Source organism: Macrobrachium nipponense, chromosome 19 (genome assembly GCF_015104395.2).
Source record: "Macrobrachium nipponense isolate FS-2020 chromosome 19, ASM1510439v2, whole genome shotgun sequence".
Classification (NCBI taxonomy): domain Eukaryota; kingdom Metazoa; phylum Arthropoda; class Malacostraca; order Decapoda; family Palaemonidae; genus Macrobrachium; species Macrobrachium nipponense.
The window spans coordinates 39,615,345-39,642,938 of record NC_061088.1 but is presented as its reverse complement, the minus strand read 5'-3'; the positions used below and the strand labels follow the sequence as shown (position 1 = coordinate 39,642,938).

Genomic DNA, 27,594 nt, shown 5'->3' with positions numbered 1-27,594 from the left:
TATGGTTGCAGAATCAGTAAAATTCATGAGTATTTATATAATATATTATATATATATATATATGATATAATATATATATGTATATATATATATGTATGTATGTATGTATATATATTATATATTATATATATATATATATATATATATATATATATATATATATATATATAATATATATATATAATATATATTATTAGGACACTCAGCTAACATTGAAAGAAAAGGAGATAATCTTGAAAATTTTAAAACATTGTTTCGGTGGTGTCATTAACGCTGGTGTCACAAACAAATCCTCACACACCCCATCACCCACCACCAATCCAATTAGATTTGTTAAACCAGATTCCCTATGGAATGGAAATAGCAGTGATAAATACAATATGCAACATTAAAATGACACGTGTAATTTACAGTTTACACATTATATATATATATATATATATATATATATATAATATATCTATATATATATCATATATATATAAATATATATAATTATATGTGTAAGTGGATTAGGTTTTTATCAGCGCAAACGGCAAAATAAAAAAAAAAATAACATAAATTAATAGGAAATTTACTCTTGAGTGGAATTATACAAAAAAAGTTTACTTCTTTTTCATTAATAGGCAACACTCGATCACTTCGTAAACATCTCAAATGAGAAAAAATCAATATTCCTGCCCTTCAAAGCTGCTCTCCCAGTACCAGACTCAACGATGTGTTCGTCTCCCACAGGATCACATAAGGAAGCTTAGAATAATGGTGTAGTTTTAACCTTAACGTTGATGCAGTACATGTAAGCATGCTTTACAAAAATATTTTTAGTTATGCACAATTATTGGGATATTTTGATTTAAGAAAAACTATGCTGAAACACTGCACAATTTTTCCTTTTATTTTTTATAGTTATTGTAGCGCCACCCTCCTGGTACTGTAACATAGTAAGATCTGCAAACCAGCCCCCTACTGACTGTTTTTTTCTTTATTGCTTTTCTTGTTTTTTTTTCCGCAACTCCCACACACCGAAGTTCATCAGAGACAACCGATCTTCAACTCACAGAATTGAAGATCTGGGGTCTGGGACGCCTCCTCACTTCTCGCTCCTTACCTGTGGCCCTGTTTACCTGCACCATCTTTTTAAAATCTAAAGTGTATTGCATTGTTCCTTTACTATTCTTGAAATGGAATTTCGGCTCATTACTCAAATATTTCTTTTCAATATCTTGGGATTTTATTTTTGCTGCTGAATGAGGATCTCCTGATGAATCTGCATTCCCATACAGAATCCACTTACCTGCAATATCTTTGCAGTACCAAAGGAACTGATTATAACTAGAATTTTTATTCTTATCCTGCATGTGGAGCCGGCGTAAATCGTATACCTCAAACGTGATTGAATTGACCAGTTTTAATTCTTTTAAGTTTGCATAATGTTTTTCATCTTTCAATATAAGGTGCACAATTAAAGGAGATTCCTTTGCATGGGGTGGCGGAAGTTCTGTTATCTCTATGTTTGGATCTGTGTATTTCTGCTCCAAATGAAAGACTTGATCAGGTTGCAAATTTATCCAGCTGACAGTTTTACTGACCTTCATTTGCCATTGAAACTCCGTATGAGCATGTAATCTTCGGCAACCACTTGACTCAAATTTGCAAACTGTGTTCACGGAATAATAACAAATTTCCTCTACTTCTACATCACCATTAGCATAGCTAGACCACACTGTTGAAAATTTGGTTACAATTTTCGGATTTTTTTCGTTTCCTGTGTATACTGGAGGAAAAATATCATGAATTTTGTTATTAATTGCTGAGGTAATATATTTGAAGGAGAAATTATTACTCTTGTTTTCTGATTCATATGATAATCCAAGAGATTTGCAATCCACTGAGGAACCCTTGGAAGAATTACCCTGATTTGAGGGACTGGAAGTAACTTTATTTGAAGGAGTTTTGGCAGTAGGTTCTGAATACTTGACACCCTTAGAATTTTTGTTAGTTGCCAGTGGTGCTGAGGAGATACCAGTAGTATGTAAAGGCTTTGATGACATTATACCATTCAGTTTTTCTTTTTGATTTGGGCACGTTTTAGAATTCGGTGAGGACTGAAGCCGTTGGTAGCCAAGTTCAAAAATTTTCTGCATTTGTCCTTGCGACTCATAACCCTGAACTAACTGGGTGATCTTGATGCTTTCTTGAATGACTGCAAGAAGTTGCTCCTCTTCTTCAAGGTGAGTGATATCGATGCCATGAGAAAATAACACCGCCATGCAATTCTGCTCTTGAATATCATGATTGAGTGAACAACTTGGTCGTACACAGGAGCCAAGGCCTCCTACATAATCAACGCAAATGTGTAAATCTTTACAATTATCATTTTGACAAGTACTGAAGTTATAATTACTACATATATCTAAAGGCTGAATGTTTACAGTCCCTAGCAGAGTTAAACGTAACACATCGATGACTGCTGAAGCTTCCAAATTGTCCATCCAAAAGGACTGTAAAACTCTTTTGTTGTGAGTTGTGCAGACATTATGGCCATAGCTACAATTAGAATCACTACACATATTAATCATAAATACTTCACATATATGAAGTTTGGTGCAAGATAACTTATTCTGGCATCCTCCAGAGGACAAAAACTCTTCACACAGAGATATCTTAGGTCTTAACTCAACAACACTGCCACAGACAGTAAAAACATCTGGCCGTTCTAAAACCAATTTCTTGACATTCTCAAATAAACTAAATTTTCTTAAAAGATTTCCTATATCTGAAGAGAAATTTTTACACAGAGTCAGATACTTCACTAAAGAGGAATATGGGACACAACTCTTAACCTCAGACTCTGTTGGTTTCGCAATGTCAGATGATTTGCTTGTCGAAACCGAAATATTATCTGTGTACTGGTTTTGGTGCTGCAATCCTGTTCGTCCGCTCCAGAAATGACCCTGAGGAAAGACAAACTAACACTATAATGGTCAAGGTTTTCTTAGAGAGAGAGAGAGAGAGAACATTAGAATGGAATTAAATGCGCAAATCACTTTCACCCATAACTGTAAAAATTTTTCTTTTTACTTCCAGGTTATAAATTACCAAATTCTGTCTAAGATGACCATATTCCAAAATTACAAAATTAATTTTTTTATACGAACATCTGTGAAATTTTGTCAGAGTCGGTCTTTGAAGGCAAAAGAATAAGAATGCTAAAAATAAGAACAGTAATTACACCTGCTCAGCAAGGTGTAATTCCTGTTACAACCCACCTCAATCTTTGTGTCATACGCCTCTGACGACTAAAAAGGTGGGCAGAAAGGAGAATAATTAAGCATAAGTCACGGGTTTACTCGTTTAGATTAAGAATTAATTATTTGGTATTTCACTCATAGGTATAAAAATATATATATATGTAATAAACAAAACTCACAGTTGCAGATATAAATATTGGCATGGAGAACTGAACCTACCTGACTACTATATAATGAGAAGCCCTTGATCTGACTGGTTCAAGTTATAAAACTTACAAACTCGTGTAAACCCCTGAGAACTGTTTGTATGTATTTTCAAAATTCTTACAACAGAATCTATATACATTTAAAATTAAGCTGATGAATCCCACATTTATATATTATATATATATTTGGTAGAGATAGTTAAGGACAATTCTCTAGTGACAAACCCTCAATAACTGAGGATGGTCTGCTGCGAGGCTAGTTAGAGAGTCCAGAAAATATTCTTGGTCTGCTGCGAGGCTAGTTAGAAAGTCCAGAAAATTTTCTGAGCTTCTGCACTAGGAGAAAAAACTGTAGAGGGGTCAACATAACCTAGTATAGCTTCTAAATGACCTTGTGCCTGACAGTCCCTGTGTAACATCAGATAAACTGTATAGTGGCCTTAGTGAATGGGAGGTCAAAATGTTGAAGGATCTATTTTTTTTCTGTTGGCAGAGCAGTCTACTTTCCTTCTGTTCACATGAGTGAATACCTTCTTTGGTATATACAGTACTTTTCCTGATTGAAAATATCACATAAGTTTAGTATTTCACTAAAAGTTAGCCTTATCCTTGTTAGCTAGAGAACCATTTGATGACTCAAAGGCTTCTAGTAAAAGACCTTGTACAAATCTGTCAAATAAAGTCTCTTGGGGATTCTTTTGGTCATTAGAAATATATGGATACGAGTAAGGATGTCTATTCACTCTTAAGAAATATTTGGATTAAAGTCAGGCTGCCTATTCAGAATGGCAGGCATCTCCTTGAGCTCAAGTAATGTGACTATTTTTCTTTTATGAAAGTTCAAAAACCATATGAGAGGAATCTGGAGATAAAAATGCAAATCAATTCAGTCCTTTTGTTTCACCCCCGAATCCATGTCATTATCTGAAAAGGTCATGGGGTTCTAGAAGCACTGGCAGGCTTAATTATATCTCTTACCTAGGACTGGCTAGGTTTACTACCAAAGATTGACATCCAAATTCTGAGGGAGTATAGGTTTTCCATGGATGAGGGGCTCTGACCCTTCAGTTGAGAGGCTTGAGTCATTGGAAGGTGAGTGGTTCATGTCCTTTCCTTAGTCATAGAGCTTTCCCCATAAGTGACTTGGGTAAGTATGTATATGATGAAACAGCTCATATCAAATGTAAGAAGCTAGGGTCTGAAACAAATGAACAGCTTGGTTCTTTAAAAAGAGAACAGTTTGGGTCTGAAGCTGATGAGTGGCTGAGATTCGTAGTAGTTGACTGACTCAGATTCTTAGAAAGTCAGCAGCCTGAACTTGAAACTGATGATTGGCTTAGGTCCTTCAAAATTAACAGCTTAAGTATGAATTTATGAGTGACATGGGCTTTTTGTAGCTGAGTATCTTGAATCCTTAGCAATAACACTCATGATCCTAAAGCAGGCTGTTCAACACCTTGGGTCTTCATAAAACCTAAGGCTCTGGTCCTTAAAAGATCAATTATTCTGATCCGCTGAGATTGAACAGATCCAACATTTATAATATGCATTATGCATGGCTCAGTCTTTATGATGAGCAGCCTACACCTTTTGAAGAGGAGGTACTTGGTTTCTTGGAAGAAAAACGGCATGATAATCATAGAAATGAATGGCTCTTGGTTGGCTAAAAGCACTTATATTCTTTTCAATTAGTATTTTAACTAGCCCACAATAATAAGTACGTAGAATTTTCAGAACACCATACAAAAAAGGATAAAGAATGAGTCTGCGTCTTACGAAGTCAACAAAATGACTTGGCTCAGTACTGAGAGTGTAGCTTCTCATGCACTTCTGCTACCATTAGTATTTGGACTGGCTGGTCGGCGGCAAAAAAACCTTTTCTATTTCTACTCTGTTCAAGAGATAATGTTTCCTGGCTCCAACATTAGGGAAATACAATCTCAGATATCTTTCACTGTTTCTGCCTTAAATCCTGCTTCTAGGATCAAATATTCTGTTTGGGTTGATCTAGTTGGAAGATTTATGGGATTTAGATTGATAACTTGGTGAATAAAAGTAAAAGTGGTGCACAGCCGACAAGAACTAACATGATTTGTCTACATAACAGCCATGCATGCAAGGTACATCATTAGACACAGGGTGCTGCTGTGGTGACTGTGAACTGGGCACAGGAAGTGAGACTGGCTCAGATCCTCTGTACATAGGAACTACCACTTAACAAATTTTCCATGGATACTCAAGACCAACCTACACATGAGAAGCAAATATGGTCAAGCAAACACACCTGTATGGGGCAAGATGAATGTAACATATTAAACTTGGTGAATTGGAACATATATGATATGTTAAATCCAGCCCCAAACCTAAGGTTTTTTTTAAGTTTAAACTGCCTATAACCTTTGAAACAGGGAGTCAACGAACCAATACATACTACTTAATCTAGCCACAGCCAATGGTTAGCAAGTAAGCAAATAACCACTGTCCATGAACAAATAAAACATGATTAAACCTATATATAAAAAAGATAACTTGATGATAATAACCTAGAAAGGCAATTTTTGTACTGTACAAAAATTCCCTCAGCTCAACTGCTAAAAAAAACTGCCCAATCAGAGGGCACTAAAGCATACATCAGACAGATGAAATGATGAGAAGAGTAAAATTAAATGGATAGTTCATAACTTACACAAAAATTCTTTGGTGAAATCTGTGAGCCAAGACAAAAAAAAAAAAAAAAAGAATGAATTGAACTATATGCTGATACCCAACAGACAACCACAATGATACGAAAAATAATTGGTTTAGAATTCAACAAATGACTACTACTAATGATGTTAATAACAATATCACTAGAGGACTGCCACTATGATTAATAAAGAGTAAAAAGCTTAAAGTTTACCTCACGTTCATCACATGAGTCTGTCTCATCTTCAGTAAGCAGTGCAGGTGGAAGTCCATGGATTAATCTTTTGGTGGATTCTGAAATGATTATTGAAACTTCAACTTTCAAAGCCAGTTCGAAGTTACAGTTCTTAAAATTGTGTTTTCAATAGCAAGAATCCATCTCTCTGACTGTGTCAACTAATAAAATGCAATACTTCCTTGTAAATAAGGAATCGTATTTTCCTTTTGAAAAACAAAAACAAGAAACAAACAAACAAGCATGGAATACATTGTATGATGATATTTGTGTATTAATGAAAACCCTACCTGTAGAACTCCCATATTCCAAGTCACTTTCTGTATCAATTTTGCTTCTTTGAAGATTTCTTTGTTCATCTCTCTGGAAAGGACTTAAATTATCAGCAATAGCAATGTGGCAAAAAAAAAAAATGTGCCTCATAAGTCAGCTTTTATACAACCTGTCATCTATTTATTATACAATCTTAAAATTGATATCAAACCATTTCCATCATGTTTGCTGACTGGTAACTTTATAATACATGATAACTATGAAATTTTGTAACATATCTTTCATACTCACAATATGCCAAATTCACTATACCTAGGAAATAACTTACTCCCAAGGGAATTATATTTCATCAAAGCATGAGGCCTAAATAAACCCAGCAGAGTTAATACCCTCGCAAGTGCCATACCATATACGTCAAGACGCTTAAGAGTAACAAAACAACCACGGTTGATCCTCGGTTCAAGCCCAGAGGCTTTGGTATCTCACCAGAGAACGTATACCTGAGACAAATTACTTATTGTGAAGCTTACCATGGGCATATCTCCCTACTTGTAAACTTATGCATACAAAAATTAAATAGCCCTTCAAGAAGAAGAATCATTCAATGTCCAAATGCTACAACATATCCTACAAAGTTAGAACTCTCACATGCCACAAGGCCCCTTTATTATGAACTGATTAGTCAGTGCTCAGTGCAACCTTCAGTGCATGCATTCCAGCTTTAGGACTGATGTAACCCGGACCCTTATTTTTTCTTTATTGTCTTTTTCTTGCTGATGGTAAGATTTGTTGGTATGAAGTGTCCTGAGTATTAAAAACAACTTTTAAATTATTGTACCTATAATTTGTCAACTTCCAGCTGATAAACAGGTGGAAGCCATGTCAATGGGAAGTCCTTTAGGACCTACGTTCGCCAACATTTTTATGAAGGGCCCTTCTTTCCTCCCTCTATTTTATGAATGTTACGTGAATGATGTTTATTTACACGAGATTTATGCGCAGACTATATTTTGACTGTTGATATCCAACATCCTAACATGAAAAATATGCCAGCAAAAGAACCTAATAGCAAATTTCCTTTTTCGGACGTTCTTGTTTGAACACTGTAGGATTCCGCACTGGCATATATCATAAAGGTACGTTTACTGGTCTGGGTATGAATCTTTATAGCTCTTGTTATTTTCATTTTAACTTACATTCTGTTTTTACTCTCCTCCACAGGGCTTTTACTCATCCCTCTTAATTGGCTGAATTTTCATGAGGAAATTACAAACCTGACTAATTATTTCAGAAACAGCTGTTTTCCATTAAACCTTTTAAAATTGTTGAATAATATGTTGAATAAAAAGATGACGCCAACTACTGTATACGCTTCATTCCCCTACATACATGACGATTCTTTCAGAAAAAAATCTAAATATCATTCAAAAAGAATTGCTGGCCCTTAGCCTCAAACTCATTCTGAAAAAGAAATCCCCAAGCAATTGGCTCTCTTTTCAAATTTAAAGACTAACTGATCTTTTATTTACATCTTACGTTATAATAAATGCCCCAGATGCCCAGATGTAGTCAGGGGATCTATATGGGATGTAATAAAATACTGTTGTGAGTGTGCATTGATACTCACAGTTGTCGGCTTCAGAACCAGAAGTAGATTGTCTGCTCCTCAACAGTCTAAACTCAGGAATCACACACAAAATATGTAAAACCTTTTTTATAGAAAATATACACTTAACTAGAACAGAATCCAAACTTATCAATTTAACACTTCCACCTTTAAACTACCACATATATTCCACATAAATGTATGCCTGGTCGTCTTGTTACGCTTTTTCTTCTCTATTTATGTAGTTATTTTTTTTATTTTGTAATACTCAATGCCAACAGTTTGATTTTGGCTAGCTTTTAGGAAGGTTGTTCCCAGCCTTTTCCTTGTTCAGTAGGTGAACTTTTTAGCAATTACATTCTAAGGTTTTTATTGCAATTATAGTTGCATCATTGTACTGATCACCACCTTCGCTGTTTCCAGCCTTGAATATGCAACTAAAATGAGTTGTGAAACGTCGGCCTCTTGTAGTAAAATGCAGTATGGAAAGTACCTTTGTTCTTCGAGCTGTTGCTCCGGGAGCTTGAGGTGTGTGTGTGTGTGTGTGTGTGTGTGTGTGTGTGTGTGTGTGTGTGTGTGTGTGTGTGTGTGTAATCACAGGAAGTACGACTGTATTCTACAAGGCAACTTGAATTACAAGTCATTCCTAGAATTTAACAGGAATGAAGTGTTTCAGGAAATTACTAAACATATTGGCTTTTTCTGTGATTAATCATCTTCCTTTCTTAACATTGAAGGCTTTCTTATATCAGGAAACAAAACATTTCAGTGCCATCTCAAAAAATTAGATTATTCAATGAACAGTCCCCTCAGCGATATAACAAAGCCTTACATTTAATAGTACTCTGTAAGCACTAAGTATAGGTGTTTGGAAATTGCCATACTTAAGAAAGAATGGCAGTAAGTTACCAATTTTCATTTAAGAAGTATTTTGTGACCACAGCAAATTAGACATACAATGTCATCATGTCTCTTATTTTGTGTAAGCACTGTCTACCCTATCATCCATACTCACCAAGTATGTTTTGCGTATGGCACCTCCTGCAGGAGTGAGTTCATCTTCCCTTTTATGACAAGATGATTCTGGATAGACCTCTACTCTTTCTGCATACATTGAAAATATGGGAGTTAGGAGAAGCCTGCAACCATTAGCTTTGTACAGTAAATGTATACAGTTATAAGTGACCATATAGATGAATTTTTTAACTAATAAATAATAAAGTTTCAAAAGTTTAATCCTTTACACAGACCTGGAAGATTAAAAACATACCGTTGTCACATTTCGAAACCTCTCCGATGAACACGAATTCACCATTATTCCAGCCTCTAATCTCGACATTGTCGTGATGGGCATATCGGTCATAATCTCTGTAAAACTTCTAGAAAGATGAAGACAGATCTTGTAATTAGTATACACTTGTCTTCTAAGATGGATACTGTTATTATTAACTTATTTATACTGCATCTGTTGCTGTCAGGGTTACAATGCTTTACCACACTCTGACAAAGTTTATAGCTGCCCACTGTATTGGCATTCAATACCAAATTAACATGGAATAAAGATAAAGACTGGGGAGATTAGAAAAATAATGCTCTCCCTCCAATCTACTTTTAGTGATGCATAACATCAAAGATACTAAAGAGCATGAAGTGCAAATCAAAACTGTACATTACATACATAACAGTTGATAAAATATGACTAGATAACGCCAACCATATCTTGACAGAATGCTCCAAACAATTCATCACGAAATTCAATACAAGTTTAGTATGACACACTTTGAGTTGATGATTTGATGGGATCCTACTCTGGAGGCACCATCGACTATAATTATTGTTAGCTATTATTAAGATTGCAATAATTATTCAACATTGGGATAACTTGAGAATTATGTACAGTTTTTTTCTAACCAAATTAAAGTTTAATTTAAAAAAGGTTTTGAAATTAATGTACACTACTCAATGAATGGGATGATATAACAAAACAGATGTAGAGCTCCGTGCGTTGTTTGTGCTTTCATGAGTCACCAAAAATTTGATTTCCTAGAAGGGATACTTGAATCTAGGTACAGTTTAAGTATTGTGACAGCTCGCTGGAAGGAAACCATAGTTAATGGAAGACAAGTGTAAGGCAAAGAGCAACAGCCAGGACCTAAGGAATGCAGCAAAGAACCTTTAGTTTCAATTACTTGCGTGAGGAAGGAGCATCCTATCAACAATGTCTATACTTCAAGAGACTTCATATACCATCAAAATGTTTAGAGCATTGAACTAACCTTCATTTGCTGAGCCCCATATATGTAGCGAGCCAAAGTTTGATCAAATGGATCCGAACAGTCCTGATCCCATTCCCCTACATGCTGATTCATTTTAACTGTTGGAATAAATTTCTTGAAATCAGCAGAGCATAGACTTATGACAAAAAAAAGAAGAAAATAAATGTAATTATTATTTACTTCACAGCTGTACCAAGTAAACCTTTGTAACATATTTGACCTTGAATTTATTTGTGACTTGGGGCCATTTAAAAAATGTGCAAAAGACCTGAAAACAGGAAATCAGGAGGGCTGTCTAAAATCGCAATTTTAATCTCTTGGATCAACTTACATCTTTTGAAGAACATAATGTCTTGAACAATAATTCTCAGTAAAAGAAAATCTGTGATTTATTTTATGAATACACAGTCAATCTTTGGCAATCTCTTTTTGTTAAATACCATTTTCATTTTTTTGCCTTTACTTATGATTGGCATCTCTTGGTTTTATTTATTCTCTGAATCTGATTTTGCAAGATACTACAATCATCGTACACTCTCGAGAACTTGTTTTTTTTTATTTAAATAAAATAACAAGTTAATACTCACGGTAAGATTCCCACGACAGTTTTCTGTACAGAAGGTTTCGGGTGCCATCCCATTTATCACCATGGCTACCTTTATTGAGGCATTCATCAATATCATCATTACTTGAATCACTAGTTGATGACTCCTGTCTCCGTCTGTGAATACCTTTCCTTCTCTGGTGATGACTTTCTCCTTCTCCAATATTTCTTTCATATCTATTTCTATGATCGTTATCTAAGTTAGACAATCTTTGCTGTAATTCTTTTTCACTTGGACATTTCTTTTGGCTCCTAAGTTCTTCACTGGATTGCCTGACTTGTTTCATTTGAATTTCTTCCTTTTGATTGGGTTCACATCTAGACAATCTTTGCTCCAATTCTTTTTCACTTGGACATTTCTTTTGGCTCCAAAGTTCTTCACTGGATTGCCTGACTTGTTTCATTTGAATTTCTTCCTTTTGATTGGGTTCACAATGTACTTTCTCTGAATCTACAGAACATTCAGGTTGCTTATCTACTTCACACATTCCTATTTTACTGCTGTTATGTTCTGTGCCTTCGTCTTTTTTATAAATTTTCACCTCATTAAACTTGGCTTCTTCAACTATATCTCTAATATTATTACCCTTCAGGTAATTTTTATGTTCAATTGCCCCATTAATTTTTAATAAATCTGGTTTCTTAACTTTCCTAGCATCATCACAAACATTTTTGTGCTTTTGGAGAATTTTTTCATCACCTGTGTGTGGGTATACTTCTTCACAATGATGTTGTTGTTCCTGTTTGCTGTAGTGTCCATGCCGTCTATTTGATTTCCCAAGGCTTTCATTTTCAACATTTTTAAGCTTCAAAGTCTCTTCCTGCATAGTTTTCTCAATGCCATGCCTTTTTAACACTTCCCTAGATAGTTGGGGAATTTCCACAAATTCACTGTTAGGTTCTTGTTTTCCACTTGATTTTAGACTTTTCTGAAGATTTCTGTCCTTACTTTGCCCAGTATTTTGCTTGAAATGCTGGTTCCATTTATCTTGAGCATTCTCCTGCAGGCAACAGACTTCAAGAAATTCAGTCCTCTGTTCCTGATCGCAATCAATTACTGTCCCTTCTACAATTTGTTTAGCATATCGATCAGACTTATAAACTTGAACATCCTTCTCTTCTTTGTATATTAACTCTCTACTTCCAAAAGCGGTTTCTCTACATTGACTTTGTTTTTCATATCCTTTTATTGAAGATGAATCAACATACTTATTATTTACTAAACAATTATCCACGTTCTGTGATGAAGGCAATGCATAAGGGAAACTGCTAACACCATGATCTTTACTTTTCAAGGTCGAAGATGAATGAGCACAAAGTCTGCCATCATACTGGACTTTTTCCTTCACAGTTGGAGGTGAGTTAGTATGTAGACTGTGGGTACCATAGCCTTTTTCCTTCAGAGTTGTAGATGAATTATCATGGAGACTGTTGACATGGGTTATTTCCTTTAGCATTAAAGATGAATCAAAAGCGGAAATGTTGCCAATATTATTTGCTATCTTCAATAGTAAAGATGAATAAATATGATCATGGTCGCAACATCCTCCATTACCTTTTGCATTGTGTGGGAGGCATTCATCAAGGTTAGGTGTTTTGCCACTCCTATGAATTACCAAATGGTTTTCATCATCTTTGTCTACCCTAGCTGTGTTAAAGCTATCATTTTCAGCTTCAGGTACTATTAAAAGTGTGGTTAATATACCTGGCGATCTTGTCACACAATTGCCAATTTTATAAGAGTGAAGTGGCTTTACTGGTTGCTCTTCTGTGCACTCTTGTCTGTAAGTAACTGTAGATGAAGGCTTACTGATATTGGCTTGCCTATTACCATGACCATCAAGTGAAAAGGAACTTTCATCCTGCACAGACAGTTTCATAAATGATTCACTTAAACTGTCATATGGACTGCAATCATTAATCTGACTACTTCCTTTACTGTCATCACAACTCTTTGAAACATTTTTTTCGCACATGTTTTGTGACTTCTCATCACACACTATTTCTCCTTGTTCCTGAGAAAATGTCCCAGGGCTGTCCACCTCCATTTCTAGGTCTGAGTCTTTGGATTCCATAATTATATTGCTTCGAATGAAATCACACTTCTATTTCTGTTAAATGCTGAGCGCTCAGTGAGGTTAACACATCTTTTTTTTTTCAGGAGTGTGGCTTGGCATTTCTAGGAATCGTGTTATTTACCATTCAATATAATTCCTGTATTGAAAAAAATAGACTCAATTACTAACAGTATTAATTTAGAAATATTAACATTAAATAAGAAAAAAAATATTTAATGGACTCAAGTGAGTTGAAACTTCAAGACTAGACGACCTCAACTAGGACCATTTTCCATTGCATCTCCATACATATATCATGGAATAACTAAGGCCAATAACTGTATTCCTGCCTACACTTTCAATTTTTAAATCTAACACAGCAAAGGTCTAAGAGTCACCAATGTTTGTTGGTTGTTCTGGTATGCACACAGAGACGTGAACAGTTACTAGTAAAATGATTTTTCCTAAAAAGGGGCTGACTCTGGGACGAATTCCCAGCAACAAAATATTCCATTTTCACTACATAAACATGGCAATTCATCAGTTCCCTTACAAATATTAACTTTGTTTAAATGTATATATATATATATATATATATATATATATATATATATATATATATATAAATTCAGGAAATCTGAAGACACAAAGATGTTTAAAAGAAGATTTATTGTTGTGTAAACGTTTCGCACATAACTATGTGCATCATGAGTTTGCAAAATGACAGAGTAAATAACATTAAAATCCCTACAAAACACAGGATTCTTAAAATGACAATTAAAAAACATTAAAAGACCAAGGTAAAAAAACTGCTGTTACACCAACCTTCAGGTACAATGGAAAAAGATAAAATGACTAAAGAAGGAACACAAACCCCCAAAGACTACTATGCCAGATATAGTTGAGCAGAAGACCAACTGCTGTTTAACGATGGAACGAGTCTTTTAAGGTAGTAAGATACTCTGCATCCTTAGACTACCCTAATATGGTAAAGTGCTGCTTCTTGACCCTAATTTTACAATTAATAGCGTGATTTTTTATATTTGAATGTTCTGGTCTGCTCAATCTTTGCCCTGTTCTAAAACTAAACCCCAAGTGACTGCAATAACGCATCTGCAGCAACCTTTTCGTTGATCCAATAAAGTACCAGGACATCCTGGGCATGTAAACTTATAGGCCACATTGGATCTCATGAAGGGCTGCAGATGGTCCTTGAAGCCAAACGAGGAGCCAATTTTACTGGGGTTATTTTATATCAATTTTAAATTAATACAAGGTATTTCTGTTTCAATAATTTGTTTCAGTTTCTGAGAAAATTTGGAGTTAAAAATATATGGGATTGAAGCATACATAAGTTTTTTTGGAATATTAAAAACCGGTGTGGCAGGATGAAAATAATTAGTTAAAAGTTTGCTGACAATTCTAAAAACTAGATCCTTGGGAAATGAATTTTGTTGAAAGAAAGTAGTTAAAAATTCAATCTCCATATGAAATATGGCCCAACTGGACGAGCATCTAAGAGTCTTATACACTAAAGCATAGATGGTATTCAATTTAAAACTGGTTTGACAAGCACTGTAAAAATTATTTGCAAGGTCTGTATACATGTTCTTTCTGTAAACGGCAGTAGTAAAAACAGAACTGACACTCGTGAGTAAAACATCTAAAAACGGTAAACAAATATCTTTCTCCAACTCCATAGTAAAATTAATGTGTTGGTGTTGATGATTAAGAAAATCTAAAAACTGAGTGGCCAATGGTTTAAAGGACGACGGACAACAATCTAAAAATTATTGTTCACAAAAAGACAAAAAAATTGGCAAATAAAGGTTCTAATGGAGAACCCATAGCAACACCATCTACCCAAGAGTAAAATTTTTTATTAAAAATGAACATAGAATCTTGCACAGCTAGTTCTAGAAGTTTTATGGTAAGGGGCTTTTGGGGTTACGCCTCTGTTTACTATCTCACGTAGTGTGCAGCAATTCTCCTTGTATGCAATTCTCCTTGTACACGATGGTAAATAATCAAGTTCTCGTTTTTCATGGTCATGTTGGATTGGTAAAATTTTTCCATTTTCTTTTTTCTTGCTGTTTCAATCATTTCATCTCCATAGCCGTTGTTTGTCAGCAGTTGGCAAATTCGATCGAGTTCATTATGTATGTCTCTCCATGATGACCTGTGTGAAGGCTCAGTTGACATACACACTCATGACAGACTTTTTTGTATGCATCCCGGCATTCCCCGCGTGCGTTCAAGCAACGGTCAGTGTTTGTTGCTTTTGTATACAAGGTTGTCTTAAACTGTCCTTCTTGTTGTTTTACCAGGACGTCAAGAAAGGGTAAAGTCTTCTGCTGGCTGTGCTCTGTGGTGAAGTTGAGCACTGCGTTTCTTTTCATAGCATTTGCTAGTTTTCTGGCATCGTCAGGTTCTTTTATTGTAACGAATATATCGTCGGTGTACCGCCCATAAATCCTAGGTTTTTTAAGATTACTAAAGGTACCTTCTTTGACGGTGGCCATGTACATATTTTCAAAAAGAACCCCTAGTGGGGATCCCATGGCGACTCTGTCTGCGTGTCAAAATAATTTCCCCCTGATGAGAGAGGAAAGGGGCCTCAGTAATAATAGCCTTCAGCATATCTCAGTGGACATCTTTGGAAATGGGCAGCAGGTTCTTCTCGGACCTCTATACACGATCAAGGATGATGTCGATCGTTTCTTCGACTGGAACATACGTAAACAAACTTTCAACGTCGAGCGAGGCAATGTCATCTTCTGGTCCTTTTTCATGTGGGAGGTCATTGAACTCCACCACTGATTTCAGTGAAAATGCACAGGGTATGTAAGGTACCAGCATACCATTCAGGACCTTCGCTAACATTTGATCTGCATAGCCATTGTTTGTCAGCAGTTGGCAAATTCGATCGAGTTCTTTATGTATGTCTCTCCATGATGAGCTGTGTGTGAAGGCTCAGTTGACATACACACTCATGACAGACTTTTTTTAAGCGTCAGGGCATTCCCCGCGTGCGTTCAAGCAACGGCCAGTGTTCGTTGCTTTTGTATACAAGGTCGTTTAAAACTGTCCTTCTTGTTCTTTTACCAGGACGTCAAGAAAGGGCAAAGTCTTCTGCTGCCTGTGCTCTGTGGTGAAGTTGAGCACTGAGTTTCTATTCAGAGCATTTGCTAGTTTTCTGGTATCGTTAGGTAGTTTTATTGTGACGAATATATCGTCGATGTACCGCCCATAAATCCTAGGTTTTTTATGTTCTCTAAAGGTCCTTTCTTCGACGGTGGCCATGTACATATTTGAAAAACGGACCCCTAGTGGGGATCCCATGGAGACTGTCTAATTGTTGAAATAATTCCCCCATGATGAGATAAGAAAGGGGCCACCGTAGCACCAGGCTCTACATATCTCGGAGGACATATTTGGAAATGGGCAGCGGGTTCTTCTCAGACCTGTATACACGATCAAGGATGATGTCAATCGTTTTTTCGACTGAAACATTCGTAAATACTTTCAACGTCGCATGAAGCAATGTCATCTTCTGGTCCTTTTTCATATGGAAGGTCAATGAACTCCACCACTGATTTCAGTGAATATGCACCGGGTATGTAGGTACCAGCAGATCATTCAGGACCTTCGCTATCATTTGATCTGCATAGCCGTTGTTTGTCAGCAGTTGGTGAATTCAAATCGAGTTTGTTATGTATGTCTCTCCATGATGAACTGTTTGTGAAGGCTCAGTTGACATACAAACTCATGACCGACTTTTTGTATGCGTCCGGGCATTCCCTGCGTGCATTCAAGCAACGCACGCATTCCCTGCGTGCATTCAAGCAACGCACGCATTCCCTGCGTGCATTCAAGCAACGCACGCATTCCCTGCGTGCATTCAAGCTAACGCAGCATTCCGCGTGCGTTGCTTGAACGCACGCACGCACATTCCCTGCGTGCATTCAAGCAACGCACGCATTCCCTGCGTGCGTTGCTTGAACGCACACACGCACACAGGGAATGCGTGCGTGCGCATTCCCTGCGTGCGTTCAAGCAACGCACGCATTCCCTGCGTGTGTTACTTGAACGCACGCAGGGAATGCCCGGACGCATAGTTTTCAAGCAACGGCCAGTGTTCATTGCTTTTGTATACATGGTCATCTTAAACTGTCCTTCTTGTTGTTTTACCAGGACGTCAAGAAAGGGCAAAGTCTTCTGCTGGCGGAGCTCTGTGGTGAAGTTGAGCACTGAATTTCTTTTCGGAGCATTTGCTAGTTTTCTGACATCGTCAGGGTCTTTTATTGTTACAAATATATCGTCAATGTACCACCCATAAATCCTAGGTTTTTTATGTTCTCTAAAGGTCCTTTCTTCGACGGTGGCCATGTATATATTTGCAAAATGGACCCCTAGTGGGGATCCCATGGTGACTCCGTCTACTTGTCGAAATAACTCCCCCCTGATGAGAGAGGAAAGGGGCCTCCGTAGTACTAGCCTTCAGCATATCTCGGAGGACATCTTTGGAAATGGGCAGTGGGTTCTTCTTGGAGCAGATCAAGGATGATATCGATCGTTTCTTCGACTGGAGCATTCATAAACAAACTTTCAACGTCGCGTGAGGCAATGTCATCTTCTGGTCCTTTTTGATGTGGGAGGTCAATGAACTCCACCACTGATTTCAGTGAATATGCACCAGGTATGTAAGGTACCAGCAAATCATTCAGGACCTTTGCTATCCTATAGGTTGGGGATGTCATCTGAGAGATGATGGGCCTTAGGAGGTTGCCTCTCTTGTGAGTTTTCACTATCCCGGATCCATAGTCTCCTTTTATCTTAGGGAATTTTATGACGTCTTGCTGATTGTTGGCCCTAGTCACAAGCCTTGACAATTTCTTTCTGAGGCCCTTGGTGCGGTCCTTTGTCAAACGTTGGAATTTGGAAGTGTCCAGGAGGATCCTATCCATCTTTTCAAAATAATCACTTTTCTTCATCACTACATAGACTGATGATTTGTCACCTTTCTGTATGATGATGTCTGGGTTGCTATGTAGTTCTTTAGAGGCTTTCCTCATCTACTTAAGTGATTAATTGGCTTCCAAAATGTCCTCTCTGCCGTCCTGCTTCTCCAACAAGTTCATCAATGTCAGTAGGTGTTAGTTCTAGCTTACCATCATCTCGGAGTTGTAAAAGTTGATCTACAAGGGCCTCCGTTTCTATTCTCTTGGCTTTGGTGTTTGGTTTCTTGGCATAGTGGCACTGCAGACCCAGGTTCAAGAGGGACCTTTGATGGGGGCAAAGGTCGATTCCAGCCAGGTTGACGACGCCATCTTTGTGTTCCTCGCTTTTCACAGGGCCCCTATGAAGGATGAGTAGCTTCTTGTTGTGCTTCATTGTCACCACCTGTCTGTATTTCCTCTCCTCTAACTCAAGGAGGTCACGTGCCTTTTGTGAGCTGTTAATGCAGAAATCTTCCAAACATTTTCTCTTCTCAACTTCAAGTTGCTGGATTCTTGCTGCAGATTCTTCTATACGGTGTAGGAGTATCTTCTCTACCTCTCCCCACTGTGTCCATGCCTGGCCACTTCTTCCAATACTTTTAGTCAACATGGGATCCCAACTAGGTGTCCTTTTTGCAAATATGAACATGGCCACTGTCATAGAAAGGACCTTTAGAGAACAAAAAAAACCTAGGATTTATGGGCGGTACATCGACGATATATTCGTCACAATAAAAGAACCTGAAGATGCCAGAAAACTAGCAGATGCTCTAAAAAGAAACTCAGTGCTCAACTTCACCACAGACCACAGCCAGCAGAAGACTTTGCTGTTTCTTGACGTCCTGGTAAAACCTCAAGAAGAACAGTTTAAGATGACTATGTATACAAAGTAAAGAATGCTGGCCGTTGCTTGAATGCACGCGGGGAATGCCCAGACGTATACAAAAAGTCTGCCATGAGTGTGTATGTCAATAGAGCCTTCACACAATATTCATCATGGAGAGACACATAATGAACTCTATCGAATTCGCCAACTGCTGACAAACAACGACTATGCAGATCAAATGATCGACACAGCAATAAAAATTCACTCGTCCAGGGAAAGTGTCAATCTCACAGTGAAAACTACATTGGGCACACTACAACGAGCCTTTGGAGATGTCTGCTGGTTCATAGAAATCAAGCGGCCATCCATCAACATTATATAGATGTTTACGACAGGAAGCCATCTCTACAAGAGCTTATAGAAGGCAACAGCCAATGCTTTAATTCACTCTCACCTTGACTAATTCGTATTGGTAATTCTTGAAGTTTTTTTTATATATAAAATTAGTTACTCTGGACTTTTACAACATCAGTTATAAGTCTTATCTTTAAATAAGAAACACAAAAATTTAGGGGGAATTTTACACAATGAAATCAGTGGCATGTTTTCCCTACTAAGAATTCACTGTGGTTTTTCAGTTATATATAGAAAGTTATATACACGTCTATATTTAAAAAAACAAAAGGGAATATGATGATATGGTAAGAGATGATGCAGTTGGTATTTGCTTCAAGGGGTATTTAAGAGCAGTTTTAGTGACATTCAGGAAGTGTAACTTATTTTAACAGATGCAATATTCAATTTTATTCATCTCCATAAGAAAGTAATTAGTGTTACTAAAAGTGTAAAAATACGTGGTTTGTTATGGTTAACTCATTTCTTCAGAATGATGTTGTGGCTCTAAAATTGGCATGAAGTACTATGCGCCATACTTAATTGAACATCATAGAAAGAAAGAGATCTTTATGGGGGAGAACCTTGATGCTAGTCTTAGTTAAGGCTGATGGATGGATTCCAAAACCAGTATGCTCTGTGTTCTTTCTACACCTGCCGAACATAACAGGAGGTTGTGTCTCAAAGGGAGATTAATAAGAGTAAAGAAAGGCAGTCATTTCAACATTTGCAAGGATTCATGAGACAGTGAACTGCATCCAGCAAGAAATGAGTGCAGAGTTCAGAAAGAAGGGTTGGGAATTAATGTTCTGACAATGTCTGATGTCTTATGGAAATAAAAATGGGCAAGACATATGTGTTTTGGCACACATGACAGTACAGGTCTGCTTGACATTTCCTTTCACCATGAAGATGGCAGGTGGGAAAGCAATAGGCTACGGGCTGGGATTGGAATCGTTGCTAGTTGACTACTGATGACCAGTACTGATGCACAAGTAATGGTGCTTCTTCTTTGAGTGGGGGCTCTTGCTGGTCAAAAACACACCCATACTTGCTGTGGTCTGAAGTGCTTGTAGAAATATAAGGCATTATAATACCCTTTACAAGTGAAACTTCTACTTCAGACCAGGAAATGTGGCCCCCTTTTAAACAACAATTTGGGGCCTAATTACTGCAACTGGGACTATGTTGAGTCAGTTAAGTCCAGCTTGATCATTGGGTTGTGGATATGGCTGCTTTTGCCAATATACTCCACTATCACCTGTGACAGGTACTAAACTGCTGACCAGTTTTTAGGTAAGCCATTAAAGGGAGTATGAGATACCACCACATATTGCTGTGCCCAGCAATGCCAATTATAGCAAAAGTTTATTTCACCTTGTAGGAATGCCACAGCTAAGGGGGATTAATGAACTGCCACCCTAAATTCTCCAGAAACTGAAAGTTTTCCATAACAGTAATTTAATAGCCTTGTAGTTTGTGCCTGTGATTGCCAGTCCTACTATCAACCTCTCTTGCTTCGGAATTTAGGCACTCAAGCAAGTGGGTAAACTTAAACATACTGTGGACATCAGTCCAGTAATGCACATTGGTTCTGATTATGGACCAGCAGAGTCTATTCATCTACCCTCTTGGCAAAAATTGTTTCCAGGCTTGCAATTGTGGCACAGTTGCTTCTCCCCAACTCTGAACAGCCGAGGAGTTTGGTGTTACAATTAGAACAGGGGACTTCTAGCTGTAGCTGGCAAGACTTCAGCACACTCTGGGTAGGTGTCTAATTTACTGTAACAAAGATAGTTTTCCAAACAGATGAGCTGTGGGGTCTACCCTAGGTTATTCTTTGCAGATTTATAACATTCTTCTATGAAATCAAATGACAACAGAAAATTAATGGGATGAAATAATTACATATCAATGAAACTATGTAAGTCCTTCTGGAAGCACAGTCGCAGTTCAAACAATTGTGTACTGTCAGTTATGAAAGAAGAGTGATCTCGACATTAAACCTTACCCCTGAGCCAGCACAACACCAATGCGCGAACCTGGTATATAGGCACACTAGTGAGGACTGTTGAGTGCACAGAACCTAACTTATTATAACAAAAACTGAAAGAAAAATGTTACAACAGGACTGACATGAAGTCTATTTCATGGGAGGATTTCTGATCCCTGGGTAAAAATCATCATGAAAAAAGTCTAATTCTAACCCAATATGGTTCTCCCTAATAGAAATCCTCCATATCAATGGAGAAAAGCCACCATAAACCCTCCTTATGCTTTGCTATCAACAGGACAATCACAGCACACCTAAGACTTTCACCCTCTCCATTTACCTTTTGATTAATGCCCACTGCAATATTCCCTTCTCTGCCAGTATCTACATAGCACCCCACCTGGTTTCTGATCCCCTACCTTGAGTTTTGATTAGTAGGCACCCACCTTCTCACCCTTTAGTTTTGTTTAAATATACTAGTCATCCTATGCATCTGTTTTCACTATCCTTCTTGGTGTAAGATTACTTGTCATGAAATGTCCAGAAGAATAAAACGATCCAACATTTGGATCTTCACCTTTCAACTCTAAAGAGCAAAGCATTTGACATAAGTATGAGAATACTTATAAGCCAATCTCCCCCTCAGGTATATATATATATATATATATATATATATGATATATATATATATATGTATATATATATATATATTGTTATATATCATATATTAACTTATAAACATATACATTCTACATATATACAACTAGAAGAACGTACCCAGGTGCATTATATACTATTATATACATATATAATATATATATATATATATATATATATATATATATATATATATATATATATATATTATAACCTATGCTTTTACTCAGTGTGGACTTAAAACTGTAGAATAAAATACGAAATAATTTTAAATTCATCGTCCAAGAATTCAAGACTACAAATTCTAAGTGCTCTAAGATTATACTAGTAAATGTTGATATCTTAATTTGTTTAGCATGGTTTGAAAAAAAAGGAATATATCTATTTGTTGGCTTCCTATATATTCTAAAACATTATTTCTCATAACTAAGACATCTAGAAATTGGATATAATTATTTTATTCATATTCTATTGTAAATTTTATGGAAATTACAAGATTATAAATTGTATTAAGGAAATCAGGTATATTTACATTGTCTTTTATATTACAAAAACAATTGTCTACATATCTTACCCAAAAAACCCTAAAGAACAGATTCCTTGGAATAAGCCTAGTCTCAAAAAATTCCTTGTAGATTTTACAAAGAAGGGTGAAAGGAGGTTTCCCATAGCCATGTCAAATATTTACTCAGAAATTACCATTGAAGAAGAATTACAATTTTGTACACAAATGGTTATCAATTTAATAATGACAAGGGTGGGTAATTCTAAAATATACAAATCTAAATGTTGTGATAGATATAGAAGGAAATCATGAATAGGTACTTTAGTGAATAAAGATGTAACATCAAAACTAGTTAGTTTATCTCTATTGGATAATTCAATATAGGACAGTCTACAACAGAAATCAACAGATTTTTGTAATTGAGAGTTTGAAATAATACCAAAGATGGGTGATAGTAATTTAATTAAGTATTCTGAAAACTTATAACGAATAGAACCGGTAGAATTGATTATGGGACGTATAGGAAAATCCCTCTTATGGGCTTTGATTCATCCATTAAGGGAAGGCAGGGATGGGTCAATCGTTGTCACTTTCTCTTTAGTATAACCGAAATCTTTATTATTATAACTTTAATTTCTGCATTGAAACTTTTTATGACATAAGCTAAGGGGTCGTTCTTTAGTGTTTTTTTTTTTTTTTTTTTTTTGTAAGTGCTAGTTTTTTGTAAGTGCTAGAGTCAGATAATAAATTTTCCATTTCTTCAACATAATTCTTTCTGTCCACTATTACAAAACTATTGAATTTATCAGCTTCAGTAATGTGTACATTTTTATCTTTCTTTGTTATATGAATTGCATCTATGAACCTTTCAGGAAAATTCACTGTTTTGTTTGGTATTTGAAGTAATCCGAAAGTAAATTCACTGAAAATTATACAAATGTGTTTCTCTTTTCAAGTTTAGTTTGTAAATGAGAGTCGAGTATGATAAAATCCGTAGCCTAGAGCGAGTTTTAGATTTGGGTTCAGTTCTTTGTTTGAGATTCATTACCCAATCCTCTTTATATTTGTTATTCCAGTCAGTTATTTCAATGAGTCTTTTCAATTTTTGATCAAGGTGGCAAACTAATATATTAATCTTGTTGTATGTTCTATATGTTTTTTGACAGGAGAGTAGTTGTGTTTTGGGTAAGATTACAGTACAAATATTTTAAGCTTATCAGATATACAAGTATATTGGTCAAAGTAAGAACTGTGGATTGCACAAAGCCTGGTTAATAAGAAAAAAAAACACTAACAAGGTCTCTTACATGCCATCTCCAAGACAGCCCCATATAGGCATTACAAGGACCAAGATTGGGCCTGTTTTGTCAGAGACAAAAGATAGAAATGGAGAAGAATCCTGAACTGCTTGCAGTCCTGATTTAGAGTAGTGAGGTCAAGAGTGGTGGAGGTTTGTGAACGGTAGAGAAAGCTTGTCCAAGACCTACTCTATGCCTAACCAAACACTAAACTTACTACATATTCTAACACGCTTCACTCTGTCCATATAATTTTTTCGCATACTCGGGAAGTGAGCCAACAAACTATGTTGTTGTTGTTGGTCGGAGGGGGGGGGGGGGGTAAGGGAAGCCTAAAAGGTGTCAAGGTGTTTTGCGTTGAGTTAAAGATACAGGAATTTTACAATAGGATATTTATGATTTATTTATTAGAATGAAAATGTAAATAATACATAATGGGCATGTTAAACAGTAGGTAGAGAAAAATATGTCTCGTAAAATATAACGTAGTTAAAAGGATCTACTTGGCTGTCGATTTTAGCACGTTTTAATTTATTTGGTGTGCTAAATTTAGAGGTTGTTTCTGTTCAATTATTTTGGTTCCATTTACAACTGAGAATGTATGAATGCGTTAATTTGCGTCTTTTTTAGATGATTCCTGTTGTCAGTGTGAGTAGTACTAAGTATGAGTATTAATTATGAAGACCACTTCACGTTAAGTTAGGAATAAAATTATTACAACTTATGCGTGAGGGGAAAACCTTGCATGCGTTCCAAGTAGGCTGGAGGTCGGATGACTCCTTTTTTTTCACTCCCAACAACTTATTTCTCCTATACTTCGTAAACCTGCTCTACTGGGCGAAGAAATCCCAAGTATGTAACACAATATAATCATTCTGGGAATGACAGAATGATCGATCAGGGAGAGACAGCTTGGTTTTAAACAAGAAAGGGATGAAATTGTAATAACCACAATGCCCTCTTACTGTCGTTACAAAGTCTAAGATCCAAATGGAAGAATATGAATAAATTGAGACGTCCATAACACGCATCCTGAGCGTCATAACGAGGTCACGTTACCGGGGTGGACTCTGAAAGTGTCACCCATTCCCACTCTAAAAAAGAAGAAGAAAAAAGTAAAGTGGTGAAAATTAAATGCAGATTTTAAGCCTAAAGATCTCAATCAATTATTCTATTTCTTAAAGCTGAAACAAAAACAACACAGCAAATTTACAACGGAACGCTACGAATTTCGTTAAATGCATATTCATTCGCTAACATCAAAGTCCGCCAACTGATGACCGGGACCGGGTGTCGCCGCCCGGGCCGGACCTCCCGGTCCCCCTCCTCTTCTAAGTCGCTAATGTACTCGCACAAATTCATGGAGTAGGGGAAAAAAAAAAAAAAAAAAAAAAAAAAATCTTCGTATCTCTTTCTGATATCATGTGCATGTCAGAAAAGCAGTTCATCTATATAGCACTGCGGAAAATTTTAAACTTAATGACAAAGACCAAATCACAAGCTTAGTCAAGATGCACCACACTAACATTTCAGCCTACGGGATTAGAACTTCCAATCTTCAGTATTGCCCGACATACATCGCTGGTGTCTCGACCTCAAGGCCAATATACTAACGTATTGGCCTTGCTCGACCTGGACCGACTAAGGCACAGACGTACCCATTTGAACAACAGCTTTCAATTATTATTGTTATTATTTGTTTTAACTTACCTGGTCTCAAAAGCAATACGGGTCTCAAAAGCAATACGTTACGTGACTCAATGACATCAAAGACGTAGTCAGCTATCAGCATACCGAATTCAGTCTTTTTATGGGCTTCGTCCCTTCACAACACTTCAGCACTATAGATATTCTTATTGCAATTTTTCAATACTTTTCTGAAACCCTATTGTGTGAAAAGAAATTCTCGATTAAAGAGGCACTAACTTCCTACGTCGGACAACGACACACACTGGCTAGCAACTACTCAACGAGTGTTTTGACAGCATGAACTCGGCATGTTCGTCTCTGATAACTGCAATCTTATCCATCCAACAGATAATTGTTGTAACACTTTATTATTTAACCATTAAACTATCAAAAGCTATTAAACTGTTTGACTGTGACCGAAATATTTTCGCCATTACTAGACGACCTCATAGGACACCCCGTGTATCATATAGTGCATTAACAAACGTCTTAACCTATTAAAAATATGAGGTTGTAACAGCTAATATCCATCTAGGTACTTCAACCACTTTCAACATGAATAAGATATCATTCAAATTCTTCCCTACATCAGACACACAAAGGTTTACTCGACAACTACTTTCCAATAACCGATTTACCGGCATTTGCGCGTTGCGCTATATCACATGATGTACAATAAAACGAACGAACGAAGGTAGAATAGTACAAAACAGGCAAGGTTCGGGGAGTGGTTAATCCACACGTACCGAACGCGAGGGAACTGACAGGGTGTGACACCCTCCCTCTCATCAAAGGTCCCCCTCCCCACCCTACCCCAATACATCAACAGTCTCGCTTCCCTTCCTATGATTCTGCTTCACACAACACGAAGGTTGCCACGCACCGTTTTCGGTACAGTTGTTGCAACCAAGGACACCAACCGAAGGGTTACTTTATCGTTGCCACGCAATATTGACAGACCAAGAAATCACAGAACACTGCGGTATTATGATTCCGTAAAACAATTTCTTTAGGTGAAGTTCCCCAGACCTAGATCTAAATTAAAGAGTTTGTGTGCGTGAGTATTTTGAGAAAGAGCAAATGGTGCGTTGTGTGGTTGTGTGCAAGCAATACAGTGGGAATGCGCAAATGTGTTTGGGTGTGTGACTGTGTGTGTGTGCGCGAGCGCGCGACGGGGGAGCGGGGGAGGAGATAGAGAGCAAGTAACATTCGGGATAAGGTGACGTCATTATCAGTCATTAGTTATGATTCAGCACATTTCAGCTTGAAATGTCATTTTCGCATTATTCGATCCAGTTGATGGTTGCTGAAAGATACTAGTTTGATAACCATTTCTGATATATCTAACGGCCAGCACCATTATCACAAACTACCAGGAAACTTTTTCATGAGCCGGTGGTGCCCATGGGCAAAATATTACTACTCAGTTGTGGGACGGTGGCTTGGATTTTGTCAACAGCTTAGTCCAAGGACACTATTGTCAATTATTGTTTTAATTAAATAGATCAGTCACTCAGGACAAAGTTTTTCCTAGGAGCAAAACGGGATATCTCCTTATCATGGGTTTAGTGATATTCTATCAGGTACACAATAACAGGCATTTCATTGTTTTTTTATTACACACACACACACACACACACACACACATATATATAAACTTATATATATATTATATATATATATAGATATATATATATATATACATATATATATACACAGACAGACACACCTATAACCTTTTGCTAATGAAACTTTTGGTGTTGCTGTTTGCCATGAAGAAATGCGATTATAAGCGTAACGTGTGATAAATAAACTATTTGCTGTTAATTCTAAATTAATGATTGGTAAGTACCTACAGCATGGCATGCCTCTCTTCTGACCCTAGAGTCTAGAGATCGGTTAAGGGCATTGGTCAGTTTGGTCTGGGGAGCTGGAGTGGCCACCAGGTAGAGGGGCGTCATACAAAACGGTCGGTCAAAATCATATAATATTAAACTGGAATGACGAACAGCGTCTCTGAAAATAATGTTCTCTTGAATT

At 36.8% G+C, this 27,594-nt stretch overlaps 1 protein-coding gene across 6 annotated transcripts; it reads right to left on the bottom strand.

Annotated features, from left to right (window-relative positions):
- Nucleotides 1-487: 487 nt before the first annotated feature.
- Nucleotides 488-26,326, bottom strand: LOC135216466 (uncharacterized). 6 transcript variants are annotated; one of them, XM_064251837.1, is made up of 9 exons: nt 26,193-26,320; nt 25,576-25,750; nt 11,120-13,350; nt 10,533-10,630; nt 9,527-9,635; nt 9,272-9,360; nt 6,668-6,740; nt 6,357-6,436; nt 488-2,969 (listed from the first exon to the last, which is right to left on the bottom strand). In XM_064251837.1, the coding sequence occupies exons 3-9, from the start codon at nt 13,209-13,211 to the stop codon at nt 1,050-1,052; spliced, it is 4,461 nt and encodes a 1,486-aa protein (XP_064107907.1). In that variant the 5' UTR covers nt 13,212-13,350; nt 25,576-25,750; nt 26,193-26,320; the 3' UTR covers nt 488-1,049. The 6 variants fall into 6 exon arrangements, with proteins under 6 accessions (XP_064107907.1, XP_064107914.1, XP_064107926.1 ...); XM_064251844.1 differs by lacking the exon at nt 25,576-25,750 and having other exon boundaries at nt 26,193-26,326; XM_064251856.1 differs by lacking the exons at nt 25,576-25,750; nt 26,193-26,320 and adding an exon at nt 26,174-26,191.
- Nucleotides 26,327-27,594: the final 1,268 nt, after the last annotated feature.

Coding starts and splice junctions, on each gene's coding strand:
- LOC135216466 (XM_064251844.1), bottom strand. CDS start 13,211: ATGGAATCCAAAGACTCAGACCTAGAAATGGAGGTGGACAGCCCTGGG. Junction 10,631..11,119: donor ACTGTCGTGGGAATCTTACC/GTGAGTATTAAC, acceptor TTATTCCAACAG/TTAAAATGAATCAGCATGTA. Junction 9,636..10,532: donor ATGGGGCTCAGCAAATGAAG/GTTAGTTCAATG, acceptor TCATCTTTCTAG/AAGTTTTACAGAGATTATGA.